The sequence below is a fragment of the Anomaloglossus baeobatrachus genome, chromosome 5 (genome assembly GCF_048569485.1).
Source record: "Anomaloglossus baeobatrachus isolate aAnoBae1 chromosome 5, aAnoBae1.hap1, whole genome shotgun sequence".
Taxonomy (NCBI): domain Eukaryota; kingdom Metazoa; phylum Chordata; class Amphibia; order Anura; family Aromobatidae; genus Anomaloglossus; species Anomaloglossus baeobatrachus.
In genome coordinates, this window is record NC_134357.1 from 403,236,392 (window position 1) to 403,258,775 (window position 22,384).

General features: G+C 48.7%; 1 protein-coding gene across 1 annotated transcript in view; it reads right to left on the reverse strand.

Moving 5' to 3' along the window:
- Nucleotides 1-19,301, reverse strand: part of LOC142311635 (NXPE family member 2-like) — a 110,579-nt gene extending 91,278 nt beyond the window's left edge. The window contains exon 1 of the mRNA XM_075350201.1: nt 18,638-19,301. Within this exon, the coding sequence (XP_075206316.1) occupies nt 18,638-19,236 (599 nt within the window). The 5' untranslated portion in view covers nt 19,237-19,301. The remainder of the gene's footprint in view (nt 1-18,637) is intronic.
- Nucleotides 19,302-22,384: the final 3,083 nt, after the last annotated feature.

Consider the following 22,384-nt stretch of genomic DNA (forward strand, 5'->3'; position numbering starts at 1 on the left):
TGTCTGCTCTGTTTCACTGCAGACTCCCTTCTTTTAGCTACTGTCTTCCTGTGTTCCTGACTACTCTCCAGAGTCTGCCCCTCCCACCTGGTCAACTAGTGGACTGGAGTGGCTCCATCTCTAGGCGGCCATCCATGGTCCCACCCTAGATAGGTACCATTGTATGGGGGATTGTTGGGGAAAACGTGGATTACCTGGGTTTTTGGTGTTACCAGCACTTGGGTTCTGGGTACCTAAGGGGGTAGGCCCTGCATCCTGGTGCGGATGCAGAACCTTGTAGGTCTTCAGGGGCACTACACCAACAACGTTACATTTTCAAGCATGCCTTGGATGTTGGTTAGGGGAGTTATAAGTAATAAACAGGGAAGAGCATCTTTACCTGAGTAAAAAGTTAGATGACCATGAGAGGAAATACACCATTGTGGAGAAGGAGGCTCTGGTGACTAAATGGGGATTAGAAGCACATAGGTATTACTTGATCGTGAGAACATTCAAATTGGGTATTGAATATGCCTGGCACAAATGCATGTGTCAAGTGTAGGTAAAAAAAAAAAAAAATACAAGTGACCAATGATTTCAATCATTACATTTTAGTCTTTCAATTAAGCATTGAAGCAGATGCCCACTTGGCAATGATGTCTATTACTTAGTTTTTTTTTAGAGCAAACCCTCCAAAGTCAAAACAAGAGGTATGAAATGTGACAATTTCAGGGGAAAAGTTCTTGAAGGTGTACATATTCCACCAAGATTCCTGTCCTTGAGTTTGGACACACAATGATTTTTTGGGACAGATTACACTTTGAAGACTGGCTGAAAAAAACAATCAGGAAAAACTCAAAGTAATTTGAAAACCAAAAAAACATTAGTAAAGAAAACTATAGTAAAAGAGACTTCATAAAAAACATTGGAAAGTCCTCCAAAAGGCCACAACTGCAGAAAAAAGGCTCACAAAACAATTGAAAAAAACACCACAAAAGTTTCTTCAAGAAATAAAACGCCAGTTTTCTTGAAGTATCTTCTGCTTGAAAAACATGATGGGTTTGCCTGTTTAAAAGACGCCGTGTGCACATACCGATAGGGTATGTGCACAAGATGTCTAATTCAGGTAGATTCTGCTTGGAACCCGCTTGAAAAAGCACCACTAAAAAAAACTCCATAATACATGTTTTTGTCATTTAAATATTACTGTGTGCATGTCAAGTCTTTTTTTAACTGCTTAAATGGGTACTGCGGTCTAAATCCACATTTATGCAGTCACTCATTTTTTAAGTCAAATTTATTGTAGTGATTGTTGTTGGCTCTATTGAATTTTTATTTGTTTGGTTTGGGAAGCCACCCAGAGAATGGGCATGCTCCTTCTTTTAACCACTTCATAATTTCCAAACCTTTAAAGGGTTGTCTGATCTGAATACACAAGCCTGCAGTCACTTTGGGTCAGAAACAGTGAATATGTGGCGCCCCTGACCTGGTCAGGCAACACTGAGTACTGCACCCATGCGGGGGCAGTACAACACAGGTAATCCAGAAGGCTGACCGAGGTGTGGTTACACAGGCGCATAGTATTCAGGTCTCCCACATTGACCTTTGAAGGGACCCCTGGGGAATCCAGGAGGGGGCACGGCCTCCATCTCCACTCAAGGGGTGTGGTAAAGAGCCTGGTTGCTAGGTGGTGTAGGCAGGCACAGAGGAGAGGGATGTTACGGTTGCTGTGGCACTGGAGACTATGTTCAGATTTCTTGCTACTGCACATGTGCGAGCGCTGGAAACTAAGTCCTATCTTGGAGCCATTGCACATGTGCGAGTGACATCATCACTGACACGAGGTCACATGTCTCTGACACCTTCTAAGCCGATTGGTCACTGGTCATGTGCTTGTGACGCCTTGCTCGGTGATAGGCCAGCGTGACGTCATTGCTGTTGTTCTGACAGCGGATTGGCTCTGGTGTCCATCTTGGATGAGGCACAGAGTCTATATAAGACCCTGACGCACGCTGCTCGGCGTCCAGTCCTCTTAGTTCATGCATGAGAGTAGACGCTCTGTGCACGTCCCTCTAGGCATCTCTGTCTATGCTTGGTGAGCGCTACCGGCAGGGTAGCGTTCTTGTACCTTACAGCTTCGGCTGCAGTCCATATCCTTACATCTTAGTGGGTCGGACATAGGCAGGTGCCTGAGCCACATGGTCCGGCTGGGCTTTGTGATTCTACTCGTAGGTGGACATTGCAGCTAGGTGTAATACTATTGTATGTACTGAGGATTTCGATTGCGTTAGGGCAATGACAACCAGAGACGGGTTCTTAGTGCAAAGACGTTTTATAATATGTAACCACAATATGTACACAGAACAGAATATAGACAGTAGAACGTAAATACCTGCCGGGTTCAGAGCAAAGGAGAATTCCCGGGACCGCACACCGGACTCCCCCAGGGAGATCACCAGGAGCGAACCCCTATACAGGGGCTGTCTGGCAATCACCCCAGAAGGCCTAAATGCGCTGCAGCCGGGACACGAAAGGGCAACAGGTATAGTCCAAAAAAAATGTCCGTACGTGATGTGAGTCCTAGGGTGTATATGAAACGAAAGGGACCGGGCAGAAGTGCCGACCAGAGACGGCAGAAAGAGTCCGAGCACAGCTTGATGAGACAGGTGACGTCCAGAGCTGGTGTCGGGTGTTTCAACAGGATCCAAACAGCAATCAGGAGATGAGAGCAGCAGGGCAGGAGTACACAGGAAGCAGTATACTCAGGCAACTAGACAAAGCTTAAGGGCGGGCTTTTAAACAGATGAACAGGAAGTAGGGCAACAGAACAGAAAACTCCATGTTAACAAAGGGCAAGATCCTTCAGAAGAAAACTGGAAATCCCGGAACTCTGACAGTACTCCCCCCTCCCCCAGAAGCGGCCTCAGGATGGACCAGGGCCAGGCTTGTCCGTGTACCTCCGATGAAACTGAGCAACTTTCCGGGGCGCTCGGATCTTACCCACAGGTTCCCAGGAATAGTCCTCGGGAGAGTACCCCTGCCAACGTACCAGATACTGAAGCCGATGCCGATGGAGCCGGGAGTCTATAATGTCCTCAACCACATACTGCTCCTGGCCATCAACCATCACTGGTGGAGGAGGAGGCACGTTACGACCTTGAAACGTATTAGGGGAAACTGGTTTCAGCAGAGAAACGTGAAAGACCGGGTGTACCTTTAAATTGTGCGGCAACCTCAGCCGACAGGCCACAGAGCTCACTATCCCGGCGATCTTGAACGGACCAATGAATTTCTGCCCCAGCTTCTGCGAAGGAACACCTAGTTTCAGATTCTTGGTGGATAACTACACCGAGTCCCCTACCTTATACATGGGTGTCTGTGTCCGGTGAGTGTCTGCCGACTTCTTGTAATGCTCCTGAGCCAAAGCCAAAGAGTCCTTTAAAACCTCCAGATTCCGTTGTAGCTCCGTCAATCTGTCCTCCACCGCTGGCACCAAAACCGCCACCGGTGACCTAGGCAAAATATTCGGATGGTAACCCAAGTTAGCGAAAAAGGGCGTTACCTTAGTGGAGCTGCTCTGAGTGTTGTTGTACGAGAACTCTGCCAAAGGAAGCAGCTGCAACAAATCGTCCTGCAGATGGCTGACATAACATCGCAGGTACTGCTCCAGGGTTTGATTAGTCCGTTCTGTTTGCCCATTTGTCTGGGGATGGTATGCAGAAGACAAACAGACATCAATATGGAGTGCCGAACAAAACCCTTTCCAGAACTTAGAAGTGAACTGCACGCCCCGGTCAGAGATGATCTCATCCGGTACCCCATGCAACCGAAATATATTCTGGAAAACCAAATCCACTGTCTCTGCGGCTGAGGGAAGACCGGTACATGGAATAAAGTGAGCAGCCTTTGTCAACCGATCCACTACCACCAAAATGGTATTGTTACCGCCCGAGACGGGCAACTCCACAATAAAATCCATTGAGATGGATCCCCAAGGGCGAGATGGTATGGGTAACGGTTGAAGGAGTCCCGTAGGAGCCACACGAGGGACCTTACACAAACCACACATGAGTGGACATAGTCTTTCACATCCTTTAAACAGGTAGGCCACCAGAAAAAACGACTCAGAAATTCCTGTGTCTTCTGTACCCCCCTATGACCTGCCAACACGGAGTCATGGACCAACTTGAGAACCCGAAGTCTTACAGCCTCCGGGACATAAATACGTCGCTCTCTCAACCACACACCATTCCGAAGGACAAGAGTCACATCATTCAGGGGGGCAGCCAGAAATACGTCACCATCATAGGCCAGCTTGATGTCCTTCCACAAGTCCTGGTCTCGGATTACTCCAACAAAATTGGCATCTGATAAAACGGTCTGAGACGGGGTTCCAGGCACGGAGTCCATGGCGTGGATTCGGGACAAGGCATCGGCTTTCCCATTACGTGACCCTGGACGGTATGTAACAATAAAATTGAACTGGTTAAGGAACAGGCTCCAACGGGCTTGCCGTGGAGACAGACACCTGGCAGATTTAAGGAATTCTAGGTTACGATGGTCTGTGAGAACTATCACTTGTTGCGCTGATCCCTGTAAGTGGTGTCTCCATTCCTTAAAAGCAGAAATAATCGCCAACAATTCCTTGTCCACAATGTCATAGTTCTTTTCTGCAGGGGACAACCGGCAAGAAAAGAAAGCACACGGGTGCAAGAGACTCTTGTCCCCAGTCCTTTGTGAAAGGATAGCCCCTAATGCATAATCGGAAGCATCGACTTCCACAATAAAAGGGAGTGCGGGATTCGGGTGTATTAGTATTGGCGCTTAGGTAAAACAAACCTTGAGACGATTGAAAGCTTCCTGGGCCTGGGTGGACCACACAAACGTCTGCCCCATTTTGGTTAACAGAGTGATAGGACGGTCGATCTCTGAAAAGTTGCGGATAAAGCGTCTGTAAAAGTTAGCAAAACTGACAAAGCGTTGTACCTCCTTGATGTTTCCCGATTCCGGCCAGTCTAGAATTGCCCGTATCTTGCCAGACTCCATGTTCAGTCCCTGAGGAGAGATGACATATCCTAAAAATTGTATATTTGAGCAATTGAAGTCGCACTTCTCCAGTTTAATATACAGGTGGTTATCCCTCAGACGGGTAAGTACTGTCTTGACGTGCTCCTGGTGTTCCTGTAGGGAATCAGAAAAGATCAAGATATCATCCAGGTAAATCACCATGAACTGGTCCATTATATCCCTAAAAATATCGTCGACTAGGTGTTGGAAAGCCGCAGGGGCGTTACAAAGTCCAAAAGGCATCACTAGATACTCATAATGTCCATACCGACATCTGAACGCTGTTTTCTACTCGTCCCCGGTACGTATGCGGAGTAGATTATATGCCCCACGGAGATCCAATTTAGTAAATATTTTGGCCTGTTGTACTCTCTCCAATAGTTCGGGAATCAACGGTAACGGATACCGGTTCCGGATGGTTATCTTATTTAGTTCCCGGTAGTCGATACAAAATCTCAGAGTCCCCTCTTTCTTTTTCACGAAAAAGATGGGTGCACCTGCTGGTGAGGTAGAAGGTCGAATAAATCCCTTGGCTAGGTTTTCATCGATATAATCTTTTAGTGCTTGTAACTCAGGTGCCACCAACGGGTAGACATGATCAAACGGGATCTCTGCCCCTGGGAGTAAGGGCGGCTTTGCACACTACGACATCGCAGGTGTGATGTCGGTGGGGTCAAATCGAAAGTGACGCACATCCGGCGTCACTTGCGATGTCGTAGTGTGTAAATCCTAGATGATACGATGAACGAGTGAAAAAGCGTCGTTATCATCGCTGCAGCCTCCGACATTTCCATAATGCCGGTGCAGCGACAGGTGTGATGTTGTTCCTCGCTCCTGCGGCAGCGCACATCGCTGTGTATGAAGCCGCAGGAGCGAGGAACTTCTCCTTACCTGCCGCCGGCTGCAATGAGAAGGACGGAGGTGGGCGGGATGTTTACATCCTGCTCATCTCCGCCCCTCCACTTCAACTGGCCGCCTGCCGTGTGACGTCGCTGTGACGCCGCACGACCCGCCCCCTTAGGAAGGAGGCGGGTCGCCGGCCAGAGGGACGTCGCACAGCAGGTATGTGCGTGTGAAACTGCCGTAGCGATAATAATCGCTACGGCAGCTTTCACTAGATATTGCACGTGCGACGGGGGCGGGACTATCACTGCAGCATCGGTAACACATTGTTACCGATGTCGCAGCGTGCAAAGCCCGCCTAAGTCTATGGGACAATCATACGGTCTATGCGGGGGAAGCCGATCTGCTTTTTTTTGTCGCATATATCAGCGAAGTCATTATAAACCGGAGGTAGAACAGGTAGCTGTACAGTGCCCTCCGCATTCGGTGTTACTGGAACCAGTACAGTGGGACTAATGGTCGGACCAATCTGGGGTGGGAAGGATATTTCTTTAGTCTCCCAATCGATGACTGGATTTGTAGACCGCAGCCAAGGAATTCCTAAAATTATCGGAAAATGGGGAGAAGAAATCAACATGAAAACAAGGGTTTCCTGCTGACCTGGTTTCATCACACATTCAAGGGGTACTGTCTCCCGATCAACTGGTCCGGAAACTAATGGAGAACCGTCTACTGTCTCCATGGTAACCGGTGAGGATCTTTGTTGAGTCTGGATACCGTGTTTCCTGGCAAAAGAAGAGTCCATGAAATTTCCACCTGCCCCAGAGTCTATCATAGCAGATGTAGGAATTAACTGTCCCTCCCACCGTATCTGAATGGGAAGCGAGCAATGGGTGTATTTCCCTTCTGGGTCCTTAGGTGAAGTTGACATCAATGTCGAGGGAAATACCGCATCCAGGTGTAAACTTGCCTCAGAGATATCGGACTCTGCGTCCATGTTGTCACACTCTGCCATTGCTGACAGTACCTTATTCGGACAGTCAATCAGAAAATGGTCCGATTGACCACAATAGAAACACAAACGTTCACGGAGCCGATGTTCACGACATTTGTTGGTCTCTCGCCTTTGTAGAGAGTCCACTTGCATAGGAACATCCTCGGCCTCCCGTGGCGTCTTGTGAGCGGGTTCTCTAGAAGGAAACGCAAAGTTGGTTACCCGGTTTACAGCTGCCTATTTTTCCTGTCTGCGTTCCGTCAAGCGGGTATCGATACGCACAGTGTTGGAGAAACAGTTCAAAATCCTGTGCAGATTCGGCACGAGCTAACTCGTCCTTGATGGTACCGGACAGACCCTTTCTGAAAACTGACAATAGCGCATTGTTTCCCCAGTCGGTGTCTACCACTAACCTTTTGAACTCAGTGGCGTATTCGACGACAGACTGCTTTCCCTGACGTAAGGAAAGCAGAGCCGATTCAGCGGTAGCACGGCGATTAGGATCATCAAACATTTGCGCCATTGCTGTTAAAAAGTCATCCAGGTTATTTAAACGGATATCACAATTCTCAATCATAGGATTAGCCCAAGCCAGTGCTCGTGAGGTTAACAACATGATTATACATAACACTTTTGACCGGTCAGACCGGTAATAATCAGCATGTACATCAAAAAACAGTATACACTGGTTAACAAACCCACGGAACTGACTTCGATCACCACTGAAACGAAATGGAGGTAACCTAGGCATACCGGCAGCTGATACGGATGTAGCGGGGGTGGCTTCCTGAGCCTTCATTCTGGATTGCAAATCCTGAATAGCCGGACCCAGTACCTGGTGATCATGGCCCAGCTGTACCTCCACATCTCTAAGCTTAGTTTGCACCGCCTCCATCTCCTGTTGCAAGGAGTTAATCATGGAGAAAAGCTGATCTACTCGTGTCTCCGTCATTGCCCCAGCGAAATCCTCTTATGGGCCTGAGTATAATGTAATACTATTGTATGTACTGAGGATTTCGATTGCGTTAGGGCAATGACAACCAGAGACGGGTTCTTGGTGCAAAGACGTTTTATAATATGTAACCACAATATGTACACAGAACAGAATATAGACAGTAGAACATAAACACAGTAAATACCTGCCGGGTTCAGAGCAAAGGGGAATTCCCGAGACCGCACACCGGACTCCCCCAGTGAGACCACCAGGAGCGAACCCCTATACAGGAGCTGTCTGGCAATCACCCCAGAAGGCTTAAATGCGCAGCAGCTGGGACACGAGAGGGCAACAGGTATAGTCCAAAAAATGTCCGTACGTGATGTGAGTCCTAGGGTGGATATGAAACGGAAGGGACCGGGCAGAAGTGCCGACCAGAGACGACAGACAGAGTCCGAGCACAGTTGGATGAGAGGTGACGTCCAGAGCTGGTGTCGGGTGTTTCAACAGGATCCAAACAGCAATCAGGAGATGAGAGCAGCAGGGCAGGAGTACACAGGAAGCAGTATACTCAGGCAACTAGACAAAGCTTAGGGGCGGGCTTTTAAACAGATGAACAGGAAGTAGGGCAACAGAACAGAAAACTCCATGTTAACAAAGGGCAAGATCCTTCAGAAGAAAACTGGAAATCCCGGAACGCTGACACTAGGGTAACGTTCCTTATACTGCGTCTGGCAGTTGTTCGTATCCTCGCACACTAGGGGAGCGAACATAGGTAGGAGCTTTGTGCGGCTTGTGCTGCTGTCCGTTTCTTTTGCACCACTAGTGGAGCGGACCTGGGCAGGTGCCATATCTAGTGGTTCGTATCCTCGCACACTAGTGGATCGAACGCAGGTAGGAGCTTTGTGCGGCTTATGCTGCTGTCCGTCTCCTGGCACCGCTAGAGGAACGGACCTAGGTAGGTGCCATTTCACACTCACTGCTTTTCTCTCTGTGATCATTAACAGAGACAATACCACACACCCTCCGAGTAAGGGAGGAATTGCTTTATTTCCTAACTATATGCCTCTGTGAGTTTAACAGAGGTATTGCACTCTGCACTTGTGCTACACTATTTACAGTGGCACACTTATATACTCTTCCTCACTCATTAACCTATCCCTTTTACGTTAATGCTAAATACGGTAGTCGCTGTGACTTTAACAGTACACGTCGTGATTGGCTCTAGTGTCACTGAAACGTATCAGTGTCAGTACTGCTTCCGTAGTACAAGATACCCCTTATCCTCTGCAATAGTCTGCAGCAGAGACTTTGCACGGTGGACCCTGACTGTCTGATATCCCTTTGGTTTTTATAATCAGACAGCCCCCGTAACAAGGGAGTAGTGAGCCAGTCAGTTAGTGCAGCTCAGGGAGAGCAGTCGCAAGAAGCAGACCCTGGAGGATGTCACAATCCTGACAACGCACGTGCAGTGGTTACTGACAGAGGAGAACGGTCACCTGGTAGTGCCGCCTGAAAACCACCCGAGGCTAGAGTGCAAAGGGGTGGCTGAATACGAAAAGACTGCCAGGGAGGTACCAGGCCCGCACGGGTTACAAGTTCCCAGAGCAGGGGCCCATTCAGTTGGCCTGCTCAACCTGCAGGTGGGGGTACTTCATACCCTCCACCATAACACCACAGAGTCCGGAGCCACGTAGCAACGAGAGGGCCCATAGCTCACAAGAGGCAAGCAGCCGGAGTGACCTTGTCCAGGCTACAAGCAGACGGGCCGAAGAAGGGGAGAACAGACAGCAGCAACTTCCTTGGGTGATCCCAGCAGGACTTCAAGTCGGGGTCACCCCAAAAACACAAGGGCTAGGAAGGTGAGTCAGTAGCCACCCTCACAAGTCAGCCTGAAGGAGCCTGGTTCCCTACTGGTGCATCACAGCTACGCCCGGGTTACTCACCCTGCCACCTGACGTGAGTAGAAACCCTGAAAGACATTCTGGTTGTGTGTGTGAGTCATTCTGTGACCTGTGGTTTCACACATCCAAACTGGGCCCTGGGGCTAGCCTCACTCTCGGGAGGCCGCCACATCTAGCTGCATTCAACATAAGCCCCAGGCGTCCCCTAATCTGCAGTGGCGGTCACCCTGACTGCAATACCGAGAGTGGCGTCACGAATCCAAAGAAGACAACCTACCTGTGACCAGACTGTCCCTCCATGTGGAGTCCCTGAAGGTGATGGACCGCTACACCTGGGCTCCACAAATACGTGGTCAAGTATCTTTTTAGGTCATCTAGCAAGCAGACCATACTGATGTAAATGATTTCGATTGGTCTGATGTTACACTTGGGTGCCTTTAACCTACCTTAAATATGCATGGAATTTTGTAACATTCAACATCCGGTTCCAAAGGACATTGTTCACAATGAAGTCATAAGTGTGAGAAGAGGCAAAAGGACATCAACTTCTATGCCTTTTTGTGACTCCTCTAGTCTATCTGAATTCCCTAGAACCACCAATAAACAACCAGCAAGCCAGATTCCAAAAATACCAATAATTCTTTATTAACAGATTAAAATTTACAATTCATAAAACCCGAATGGACCACCCCAATTTTCGGATGATATTGATATGGGGAACCAGTGTGACACCCTGCACTAACCAGGTAGTCACAGATAGACACCCGCATTACACCTGTCCCCCAAAAAGGTAACATCAGCCATCCATAAAAAACCTAGTCACCTCTCTCAGTGCTTGATGGACACACCAGGGGGGCGGAGCCAGGTGGTTGACCACGCCCACCGAGGAGTTCCGAGGGCCTGAGGCAGGAAACCAGTAGTGAGTTGAGTTTTAGTGTTGAGCAGTGGAGTAGGTCAGGCCTGTAGGACAGGCCTGTGACAGTCGGACAGGTGCCGGGGTTGGAGCCCGGGCACCTTTGGCTAGGAGGCAGACAGTGGCTTTAGCCTGCAGGAGCCAGGAAGATGGCTCGGTGGAGCCGTGGTGGACCGGGACAGGGTAGTGGCCCGCCGGTACCGACTTGGGGAACCGACCCGGAAACTGGAGCACACAGGGGGGTACTCAGACCCTGAAACGAGGTCCAGAAGCCACTGGACTGAGTTAATTAACTGATTGCATTCTGGACTATAGGTCTTTTCTCACCCAAGTCCCGACTGAAGACAACAGCCCAATGAGGGGGATAGACAGCCACCGCACAGGCAGAGAGATCCCACGGGCCAGAGTCTGAAGGCAAAAGGGCTCTCCCGACATACAGATGGCTGAGGAGCGGACTCCCGTCGCTGAAGCGCAGGCAGCCCAAATACACTACACGGTGCAGGAGAAAGGCCAAGACCACCGAACCGGGTGGGGGATGAGATGCAGCTGGCTGCGGGCACCGACCACCATCAACTTTGTTTACAAGAGACTTGTGTGTGTCAATAACAGTTAGTACAACAGTGCCATCCAGCCGCTCACCGCCCAGCTACTACACCCAATGGGTCCCGGGGCCATCATCCCTGCCCATGGAGGGGTTAACATCTGCTGCATAACCATCTCCCCCGGGTGCCCTGTAACTGCAGCAGTGATGTCTACCTTCACCCCGTCCCGTGGGTGGCGTCACGAACTTAAGCGCGGCTCTGGCCGTGCACCTACCTAACCTCCCACCAAAAGTGCCAGTATCCCCTTTCAGAGCGAAGTGACCCCGGATCCGGAGGCGCTCGAGCCACCCAACAACGAGCCCGGATCCGAGTGGCTCGGCTGCAGTCGAGCGCAGGGTGGTACACAAGCACCTATGACAATGAATTACCAGCTTATAACCTTAAATGTATGTGTGGAAAAGGAATCATCACTACCTGTTGTTAAATTATATATAACAAATACCAAGTATTCACATGTGTGAGAAATAAATAAAAAGATAGTTCTTTAAATCACGGGCAATATTAACAACAGGCAGCAAGTCCAATGCCGAGAACAGTGTGGCGTCCCCTCACACTGACGCGTATTTCGCAACAAGCGTGCCTTGTCCAGGTAGCAACAGGTAGTGATGATTCCTTTGCCACGCACAGGTTGGTTTAGACCTGATATAATCATATATTTAAGGTTATAAGCTGGTAATTCATTGTCATATGTGCTGGTTCCCCATATTAATACCATCCGTCATTTGGGGTGGTCCATTCGGGTTTTATGAATTGTAAATTTTAAACTGTTAATAAAGAATTATTGGTATTTTTGGAATCTGGCTTGCTGGTTGTTTATTGGTGGTTCTATTGACTTTGCATGTAGCCTTCCATACTAGTTATGGTATTGGTGTTGAATGTGTGTCTCTCTGTATCTCTGTTACAGCCTGTTGATGACACTCTAAGCTCAGTGGCCACTTCTATCTCAGAACATCCTGAGCACTCACATGACATACGCATGACACTCCCCAAGTATTATGGATGAGAATCTGAGGAATTTTATATGCACAAATGTGAGCGAACACTAACGCGGGCTTTACACGAGACGATATATCGTGCGATATGTCGTCGGGGTCACGGTTTTCGTCATGCACATTCGGCATAGCGCACAACGTCGTCTCATGTGACATCTCCGAGCGACGCAGTATCGCTCACAAATCATGAGTCGTGTACTCGTCGTTAACTTTCATAATATCGTTTATTTTCATGCGTGCAGGTTGTTCATTGTTTCCGTGGCATCACACTTTGCTCCGTGTGACACCACAGGAACGATGAACACAGCGTACCTGCATCCCACAGCACCCGCCGGCTAAATGGAAGGAAGGAGGTGGGCGTGATGTTTACATCCCGCTCATTTCCACCCCTCCCCTTTTATTGGCCGGCCGCTGTGTGACGTCGCTGTGACGTCGAACGTCCCTCCCACTTCAGGAAGTGGACGTTTTTCGCCCACAGCGAGGTCGTCTGAAAGGTAAGTGAGTGTGACGGGGGTTAAACGAGTTTGTGCGCCACAGGCAGCGATTTGCCCGTGACGCAAAAACGACGGGGGCGGGTACGATCGATCGTGTTATCGCACAATAGATCGACTTGTGTAAAGCAGGCTTAAGCCTAATAAAATTATTTCAATTTTTGGTTGATAGAGCTGAGAAAGTTTTGCAGATCAAGATGAGAAATTTACTGACACCATTTACTTATGAAATATTATGTTTTAATCACAAAATACCCCCAAACAATTTTGGTGTTACCATTTTTTCTGTTAATGGCATTTAATGATCATTTTAATTATTTTTTACATTTTCAGGGATCGGACGTTTATGTATGTGGTGATACCACATATGTGTATTTTTTATATCTTTCTTTTTAATGGGGGAGGGGAAGGGTGTGATTTGAATGTTTAGTTTCTTTTACAAACAAAATCATATTTTTTAAAATTTATTTTACTTTTTACTGTATTTATTTATCCTCTTAAGGGACTTATCCTGTGTTTATCTGATCGCTTGTATTATACGCAACAATATCACAGTGTTGCTGCATACAGTACAAATCATGGTCTCCTTTGAAGTCTGGTCACAGGCAGGGTTTCAAAAGAGCTCCGTGATGACAGACACAGAGGTCCTCAACAAACTCCATTCAGTCATAGCTACCCATCAGCACCCTGTCATCGTACAATAGGGGCACCAATGGGAGCATAGAGTGATGCATCTCAATGCTGGAAGGCTGTTAATACCACTGTCAAACTTTGACAGCAGCGTTTGATAGGTTAACAGTCACTGATAGAGCTCTGCTTCACCTGCGGTTGTTAGAGGCAGGTCCGGGCTGTGTGTCATTGCAATTAACTGTTGAGTATGGATTGGATCACCTGCTACCAAATTGCTCCGTTACATAAGGCTACTTTCACACATTCGTTTTTTGCCATCAGGCACATTCTGGTTTGTGCCTGATGAAACGGATCAGTCGCAGATTATGGAAAAACTGATGCAACGGATCTAGCGAAAAACGGATTAGTTTATTTTTTTTTCATGCCAAGAGAGAGAGCGAGACCTCATCATCACCGCACACACTGGTACTACTGCCCCATCATTACCGCACACACCGGCACTACTTCCCCCATCATCATCACAAACAACGGCACTACCACTCCCATCATTACTGCACACACCAGCACTGCCACCCACACCACCACCGCACACACACAGGCATTACCGGCCCCATCATCACCACATACACAGGCACTACCGCCCATCATCACGGCGCATACACCGGCACTACCGCCCCAATCATTACCGCACAAACAGGTACTACCGCCCCAATCATCAAAGACACACGCAGGCACTACTGCCCCCATCATCACCGCGCACACACAGGTACTACCGCCCCCATCATCACCGCACACACACCGACACTACCGCCCCCATCATTACCGCACACACACAGGTACTACCGCCCCCATCATCACCGCACACACACCGACACTACCGACCCCATCATTACCGCACACACCAGAACTACACCCCCATCATCACCGCACACATCGGCACTACCGCCCTTATCATCACCGCACACACGCAGGCAGTATAATACCCATCATCACCGCAAACACCGGCACTACCGCCCCCATCATTACCACACACACAGGCACTACTGCCCTCATCATCACCGCACACACGCAGGCACTACTGCCCCTATCACCGCACACACGCAGGCACTTCTTCCCCATCATCACCGCACACACGCAGGCACTACTGCCCCCATCATAACCGCAAACACAGGCACTACCACCCCCATCATCACCGCGCACACACAGGCACTACCGCCCCCATCATCACTGCACACACCCCTGCACTACCGCCCCCATCATCACCACACACACCGGCACTACCGCCTCCATCTTCACCACACACACCGGCACTAATGCCCCCATCATCACTGCACACACCGGCACTACTGCCCCCATCATCACCGCACACACGCAGGCACTACCGCTCCCATCATCACCGCACACACACAGGCACTATCGCCCCTATCATCACCACACACAGCGGCACTACCACCCCAATCAAAACTGCACACACAGGCACTACCGCCCACATCATCACCGCACACACCGGCACTACCACCCCCATCATCACTGCACACACCCCCACACTACCGCCCCCATCATGACCGCACACACCGGCACTACCACCTCCATCATCACCGCACACACCAGCACTACCGCCCCCATTATCACTGCACACACTGGCACTACTACCCCCATCATCACCGCACACACGCAGGCACTACTGCTCCCATCATCACCACACACACCAGAACTACCACCCCATCATCCTCACACACACCGGCACTACCACCCCAATCATCACTGCACACACGCAGGCACTACCGTACCCATCATCACCGCACACACCGGCACTACGGCCCCCATCATCACTGTACAAACCGGCACTACTGCTCCCATCATCACCGCACACACCGGCACTACCGCCCCCATCATCACTGCACACACCGGCACTACCACCCCCATCATCACCGCACACACCCCGGCACTACCGCTTCCATCATCACCGCACACACCGGCACTACCGCCTCCATTATCACCGAACACACCAGCACTACCGCCCCCATCATCATCGCACACACCGGCACTACTGCCCCCATCATCACTGCACACACCGGCACTACTGCCCCAGTCATCACTGTACACACGCAGGCACTACCGCACCCATCATCACCGCACACACTCAGGCACTACCGCACCCATCATCACCGCGCACACACAGGCACTACCGCCCCCATCATCACCACACACACCAGCACTACCGACCCCATCATCACTGCACACACCCCTGCACTACCGCCTCCATCATCACCACACACACCGGCACTACCGCCTCCATCTTCACCACACACACCGGCACTAACGCCCCCATCATCACTGCACACACCGGCACTACTGCCCACATCATCACCGCACACACGCAGGCACTACCGCACCCATCATCACCGCACACACACAGGCACTATCAGCCCTATCATCACCACACACAGCGGCACTACCACCCCAATCAAAACTGCACACACAGGCACTACTGCCCACATCATCACCGCACACACCGGCACTACCACCCCCATCATCACTGCACACACCCCGGCACTACCGCCCCCATCATGACCGCACACACCGGCACTACCGCCTCCATCATCACCGCACACACCAGCACTACCGCCCCCATTATCACTGAACACACCGGCACTACTACCCCCATCATCACCGCACACACGCAGGCACTGCTGCTCCCATCATCACCGCACACATCAGAACTACCATCCCCATCATCCTCACACACACCGGCACTACCGCCCCAATCATCACTGCACACACGCAGGCACTACCGTACCCATCATCACCGCACACACCGGCACTACGGCCCCCATCATCACTGTACACACCGGCACTACTGCCCCCATCATCACCGCACACACCGGCACTACTGCTCCCATCATCACCGTACACACCGGCACTACCGCCCCCATCATCACTGCACACACCGGCACTACCACCCCCATCATCACCGCATACACCCCGGCACTACCGCTTCCATCATCACCGCACACACTGGCACTACCGCCTCCATCATCACCGAACACACCAGCACTACCGCCCCCATCAGCATCGCACACACCGGCACTACTGCCTCATCATCATTGCACACACCAGCACTACTGCCCCAGTCATCACTGTACACACGCAGGCACTACCGCACCCATCAGCACCGCACACACTCAGGCACTACCGCACCCATCATCACCGTACACACCGGCACTACCTGAGTGACGTCACCGCTGCCAGCGTGACTCACTTCAGTTGCTGTGTGGAGCTCACAATGAGAGGCGGTGTTCTACGGCCGCTCCTGTCAGCTTCCGATGTAGCAGAGCTGAAAGCGTCGTGGGACCTCATGTGGATTACGCCAGATATGGGTTGGTATTTGGGGATTAATAAAGTGGTGAAAGAGGGTGTTTTTTGTCTTTTATTTCAAATAAAGGATTTTTTGGTGTTTGTGTTTATTTACTTTCACTATAGATGAATCATGGGGGGGGGGTCTCATAGACGCCTGCCATAATTAACCTAGGACATGGTGGCAGCTATAGGCTGCCATTAACTCCTTATTACCCCGATTGCAACCGCACCAGGGCAATTCGGGATGAGCCGGGTAGAATCCCGGGACAGTCGCATCTAATGGATGCGGCAATTCTGGGCGGCTGCTGGCTGATATTTTTAGGCTGGGGGCTCCCCATAACATGGGGCTCCCCATCCTGAGAATACCAGCTTTGAGCTGTGTGGCTTTACCTTGGCTATATCAAAATTGGGGGGACCGCACGTCGTTTTTTTAAAATTATTTATTTATTTTACTGCACTATATAGACCCGCCCACCCGCGGCTGTGATTAATTGCAGTGAGACAGCTGTCACTCAGTGTGGGGACTCATCTGACTGCAACCAATCATAGGCGCCGGTGGGCGGGGGAAGCAGTGAATACGAGATGGAATAATGAGTGGCCGGCATTTTTGAAAGCAGGAGAAGCCGCCAGAGCAGTGTGATAGCTTTGCAGCGCTGCACCTATGATCGGTGAGTATACAGGAGGGAAGGGGAGACCGACCAACAGAGAGAGACCGACTGACAGAGAGAGAGAGACCGTCGGATCCTTCGACACATCGACAGAGAGAGAGAGACCATTTACACAACTTCTGGGCATGCCCAAAAACAAAAACTGCATCCATCATTGGTTTCCGGCATATGCTGGATGACGTCGAATCCGGCGCCCATAGGCTTCCATTATACAACATGCCGTATGGCGTCAGATTCGGCGTGGTCTGTTTTTTCACGGCAGCCAAAAAACGCTGCATGCTGCGTCCTTTACGGCGTCGGATCTGGCGGACGCCGCATGCAACACAAGGCCGTCCAGCACAATCCAGCGCTAATACAAGTCTATGGGGAATAAAACGGATCCGGAACTGGATACGTTTTATCCATTGTTTTGCCGGATTGTGCTAGATGCCTGATACGTGAAAGTAGCCTAAGGTTGGCATCCCTGCTTTTCCCAAGTTCACCAAACAGCCTGTAAAGGCCGCTTTACACACTGCGATATTGGTACCGATATCGCCAGTGTGCGTACCCGCCCCCATCGGTTGTGCGACACAGGTAAATCGCTGCCCATGTCGCACAACATCGCCCGGACCCGTCACACGGACTTACCTTCCCTGCGACGTCGTTGTGACCGGCGAACCGCCTCCTTTCTAAGGGGGGCGGTTCGTTCAGCATCACAGCGACATCACAGCAGCGTCACTGAACCGCCGCCCAATAGAAGCGGAGGGGCGGAGATGAGCGGGACGTAACATCTCGCCCACCTACTTCCTTCTGCATCGTGGCCGGGACGCAGGTAAGGTGCGGTTCCTCGTTCCTGCGGTGTCACACGGAGCGATGTGTGCTGCCACAGGAACGAGGAACAACTTCGTTACTGCTGCAGTAACGATATTTGAGAATGGACCCCCATGTCACCGATGAGCGATTTTGCACGTTTTTGCGATGATGAAAAATTGCTCATAGGTGTCACACGCAATGGCATTGCTAAAGCGACTGGATGTGCGTCACAAAATCCGTGACCCCATCGAGATCACTTGAGCGATGTCGTAGCGTGTAAAGCCCGCTTTAGTCTAACAATGTGCTTAGGAGAACCATCTGGATCCTCTCGCTAGAAACAGATGACCATTCTTCTCCAATGATGCAGAAATCTCCATCTTCAGTAAACTATGAACTAATGCAGATGGGACCAGCTTTACTTTAAATAGATTAAAATAAAAATTAAGAAAAAACATTTTATAACCATACCTTTTAAATAGGATGTTTTCAAGTGGATTTAGGAATGAGAGATTCCTATTGAAGGATTGGAGGAAGACTAGTGAACCACAGCTCAGTGAATCTGGTTTGTAGCAGTAAAATATTTCATGGTCTTCTTTGTTTCGATATTCACAAATGTTTTTATCAGAGTCCAGCTGGAATCCACATTCACTTTTGACTTGTTGACTTCCATTCACAAAGGTTCCTATGAAGTACACAAGACCATAGTCCTTGTTCCTTGCCTTCCATAGAGCTGCAACTGCTTCACTTGGGTGGTAGAGTGTAATAGAAATATAAACTCTCCCCTCCCAAAACAAGGTGAAATAGACATGATAAGTTCCATTATTGAAATCTACAACTTTTCCAGATGCCGCTGCTTTGAAATTAGGTGTGGAGATCCTTACTTTCATGAAGTCTCCTCCATAAGTTTTTCTGTTGCCTAAATTGTTAAATATGTCAATTTGGACAATTAAGATGTCTCCGACACAGTATTTCTGCTTGGGATGGACTATGGAGGCTCTGCTCCTCCTGGCATTTGATGTTTTGTCAAGATCAATCAAAGTAAGGTTTGGAATTATGGCGGATATCATGTTGAAGATTTTATCACTTTTAAGTTCATCTTCTGCAGGTGTTGAGATAGCAACTGAAAGATGCTTTACTTCGTGGCTTTTAGTTTCTTTATCTTGAGTAAATGTGGTTGTTAGCTGAAAAAAGGTAATTTAAACTCATTAGAAAGATCATGCGTCACATGGCGTAATTCAAATTTACTATTAAAAAATATATTATGTTGTATAAATTCCAAATTGTATTCAGTTGTGATAGAACAACAATAAGAATCTATTGGCATATAGTGAATGTATCCGAGATAGTGTCATGTCAGGGCAATCGGGAAGAGCCGGGTAAAGCAGCGGGCTTGTCACATCTAATGGATGCGGCAATCTCGGGTGGCTGTAGGTTGGTATTTTTAGGCTGGGATGAGGCCTAATAACTATAGGCCTCCCCAGTCTGAAAATACCATCCCCCAGCTGGCGGGCTTTATCATGACTTTTTTTAAAGTTATTTATTTACATTTTTTTTTTTAAAAAAAAGCAGCTTGAAGTTCCTCTTATTTTGATACACAGCCAAGATAAGTGCAGGATGCTGGGCTGGAGGCTGCAGCCTATAGCCTTGGGCTTTATCTGTGCTGGCTATCATAATATTGGGGGACGATACGTCAATTGTTTTATTTAGTTTTATAACACAATACTGACCCATGGGTAGCGCCTGTGATAGTTGCAGGCAGATGCTGTCACACAGGCTGGGGGGGCTGGATTGCAACCAATCACAGATGCCTGGCCAACGGTTGGCAGGGAAAGCAGTGCATATGGATGTTTGTGATGGTGGGATAAGGGGGAGGTTTATCATGCTGTACAGATTCCTATTTTAAGCTTAGTTCACTGTCCATTATATGTACTGCTTCTGTGTACATTGTATTGTTTCTAAGTAATCACCCCCTATAATGCAAGGTTATAGGCTCTTGAGGCGCATCCGTCCCTGGGTGTGGCCTAGAGTCCACCTACTGTAAACTCTCTGCTTACCTTGGAGATTCAGGCAGTCTGTTTGAGAACTTCAAGAGTGAAGCAGGAAGATTGAACCTCTGGGAGAAACTGGCTTCTCAGAGAGACCTGGATATTTATCGGTTACCGGACTATATTTGTGTTACTGGACTAATTTTACCCTCTGTTTTGTGGATTATGTTATGGACCATTTGATTTGCTTGGAATAAATGCTCTTTGGATTGTACAGCTATCTCTCGCTCTGTTGATTGTGTGATATGGGAGAAGGATCTCGTGACAATGAGCAATGATAAGTGGCCCAGGAAGTGAAGGACAGGCTGCAGGAGCAGTGTACAGCTGCAATGGAATCTTGGTAAATATGAAGATCTCGCTTTATTCCTATTTTCTTTATTTTTCCTTTTTTTTTTTTAAATTTCTCGAGTGCTGATCCAGATCAAACACCCAGACACCTTTCAAACCGCATGGATCTGGATTTTTACAGTCCAGGTCCGCCCATCACTATTTAGAATGTAACACAAAGGCCTAGAGTTTGGTAGAAAATGTACCTCAACCACTTTAAAACAAGACTGTATATTGAACACTGAATGTGAAAAGAAAAACAAAATAGTATCTCAAAAAGTGGACCTCTCATTCCTCAAAGTCAACTGGTCCACATCACATCTGATCCCTGATGCTGTAGCTGAAGTTTCCAGGCCTGGAAACTTTCGACTCTGACAAAGTACGGGCCGATTATGCTCATGCGAGTCTAAGATCATGGCAAACTTCATGACGTCATGACATTGTGAGTTTGAACAGAACACAGTTCTTGCTGGTGCCTGCCACATGTCCTCGTCTGTTTATTCTAGGACAGTACTTCTGGCCATGTGCAGGCCTCAGAAGGCATTGCACGTTGCACATCTCTGACATCCCAATTAGTGATGAGTGAGTGTGTTCCCCACTGCCCGATACTTGATCGAGCATCGAGGTACTTGTCCACACTCGGTACTCTCATCGAGTATCGCAAGTGCTCCCAGCACTGGACCTGCTGCTGCTGCATTTCATTTTTCCCCATCTTCAGGATCTCGGTGAGTCCTAGCCTAGATGGAACCTATATTGATGTATGGATGAGTCTGTTTCCCATATGCATACTGAAGACTCCTATGTATATACTGCAGCCTCATATGTATATACCGCAGCCTCCTATGTATATACTGCAGCCTCCAATGTGTAGACTGAAGCCGCCTATGTGTATAGCGTAGCCTTCTATATGTACACCGAAGCCTCCGATGTATATACCACAGCCTCTTTTGTGTATACTTCAGCCTTCTATGTGTTTACATTAAGGAAACATAGCATATCCAGCTCACCAGATCCTGAGGAGGCTTGAATAATCGGACTTGCACAGACACATAAATCAAGGTCACTTGTCAGCAAATATCGAGGAAAAAAGTGGTATCCAGCATCCAAATCCAGAAATTTTATAAAAAACCCCCACTTTATTTTAATCTATTAAAAATATTATGGTAATAAAATACAAAGATCCATGTTATAACAAAGAAGGACGTGTTTTGGACGCCATGTCCTTATTCAAAGTGTCTTTCACACACGAGCGGTGGACTCCTCCTGTCTTCCTCCTGCCTTCCTTCCCTTTAGAATTCTGGTCACTACTGGACCCCACATTTACCATTTGGGGACCATTGCGCACCTATCTAATTGAGCTAACAGCTTATTTCTATACAGAGATCCTTCTGCTACTGCATAAACCTTGTTACATATTACTCCACACACCAGCAATTGACATTGTGTGTTTCTAATAGGAATTCATTAACTCCTTTTGCTATCTCCTCTATTTTTGCTACGAGACAAGCAGCTGCCCTCACTCACTACTTGGCTTCTTTATTTCCAGCCCTTCTGCTTCCTCGTTTTCCAACATAATTTACCATTTCATTACTTCAATATACTTCCGGATTCCCCATTTTTCTATTTGTTCATTCATTGTTTCTGTTTATTCATATACAGCAAGTTCCTTGATGAAGGTCGATAACTTGACCGAAACGTCTGTGAAGATATTGAACTGTTTGCTGTCAACAATAAAGTCCTTTGATTTTTCCACATTGTAATGCCTGGTTCTATTTCATTGCATTTTCACGGAGTTGGACCCTACCAGAGGACCCGTCTAAAGGCCGTTTTACACGCTACGATT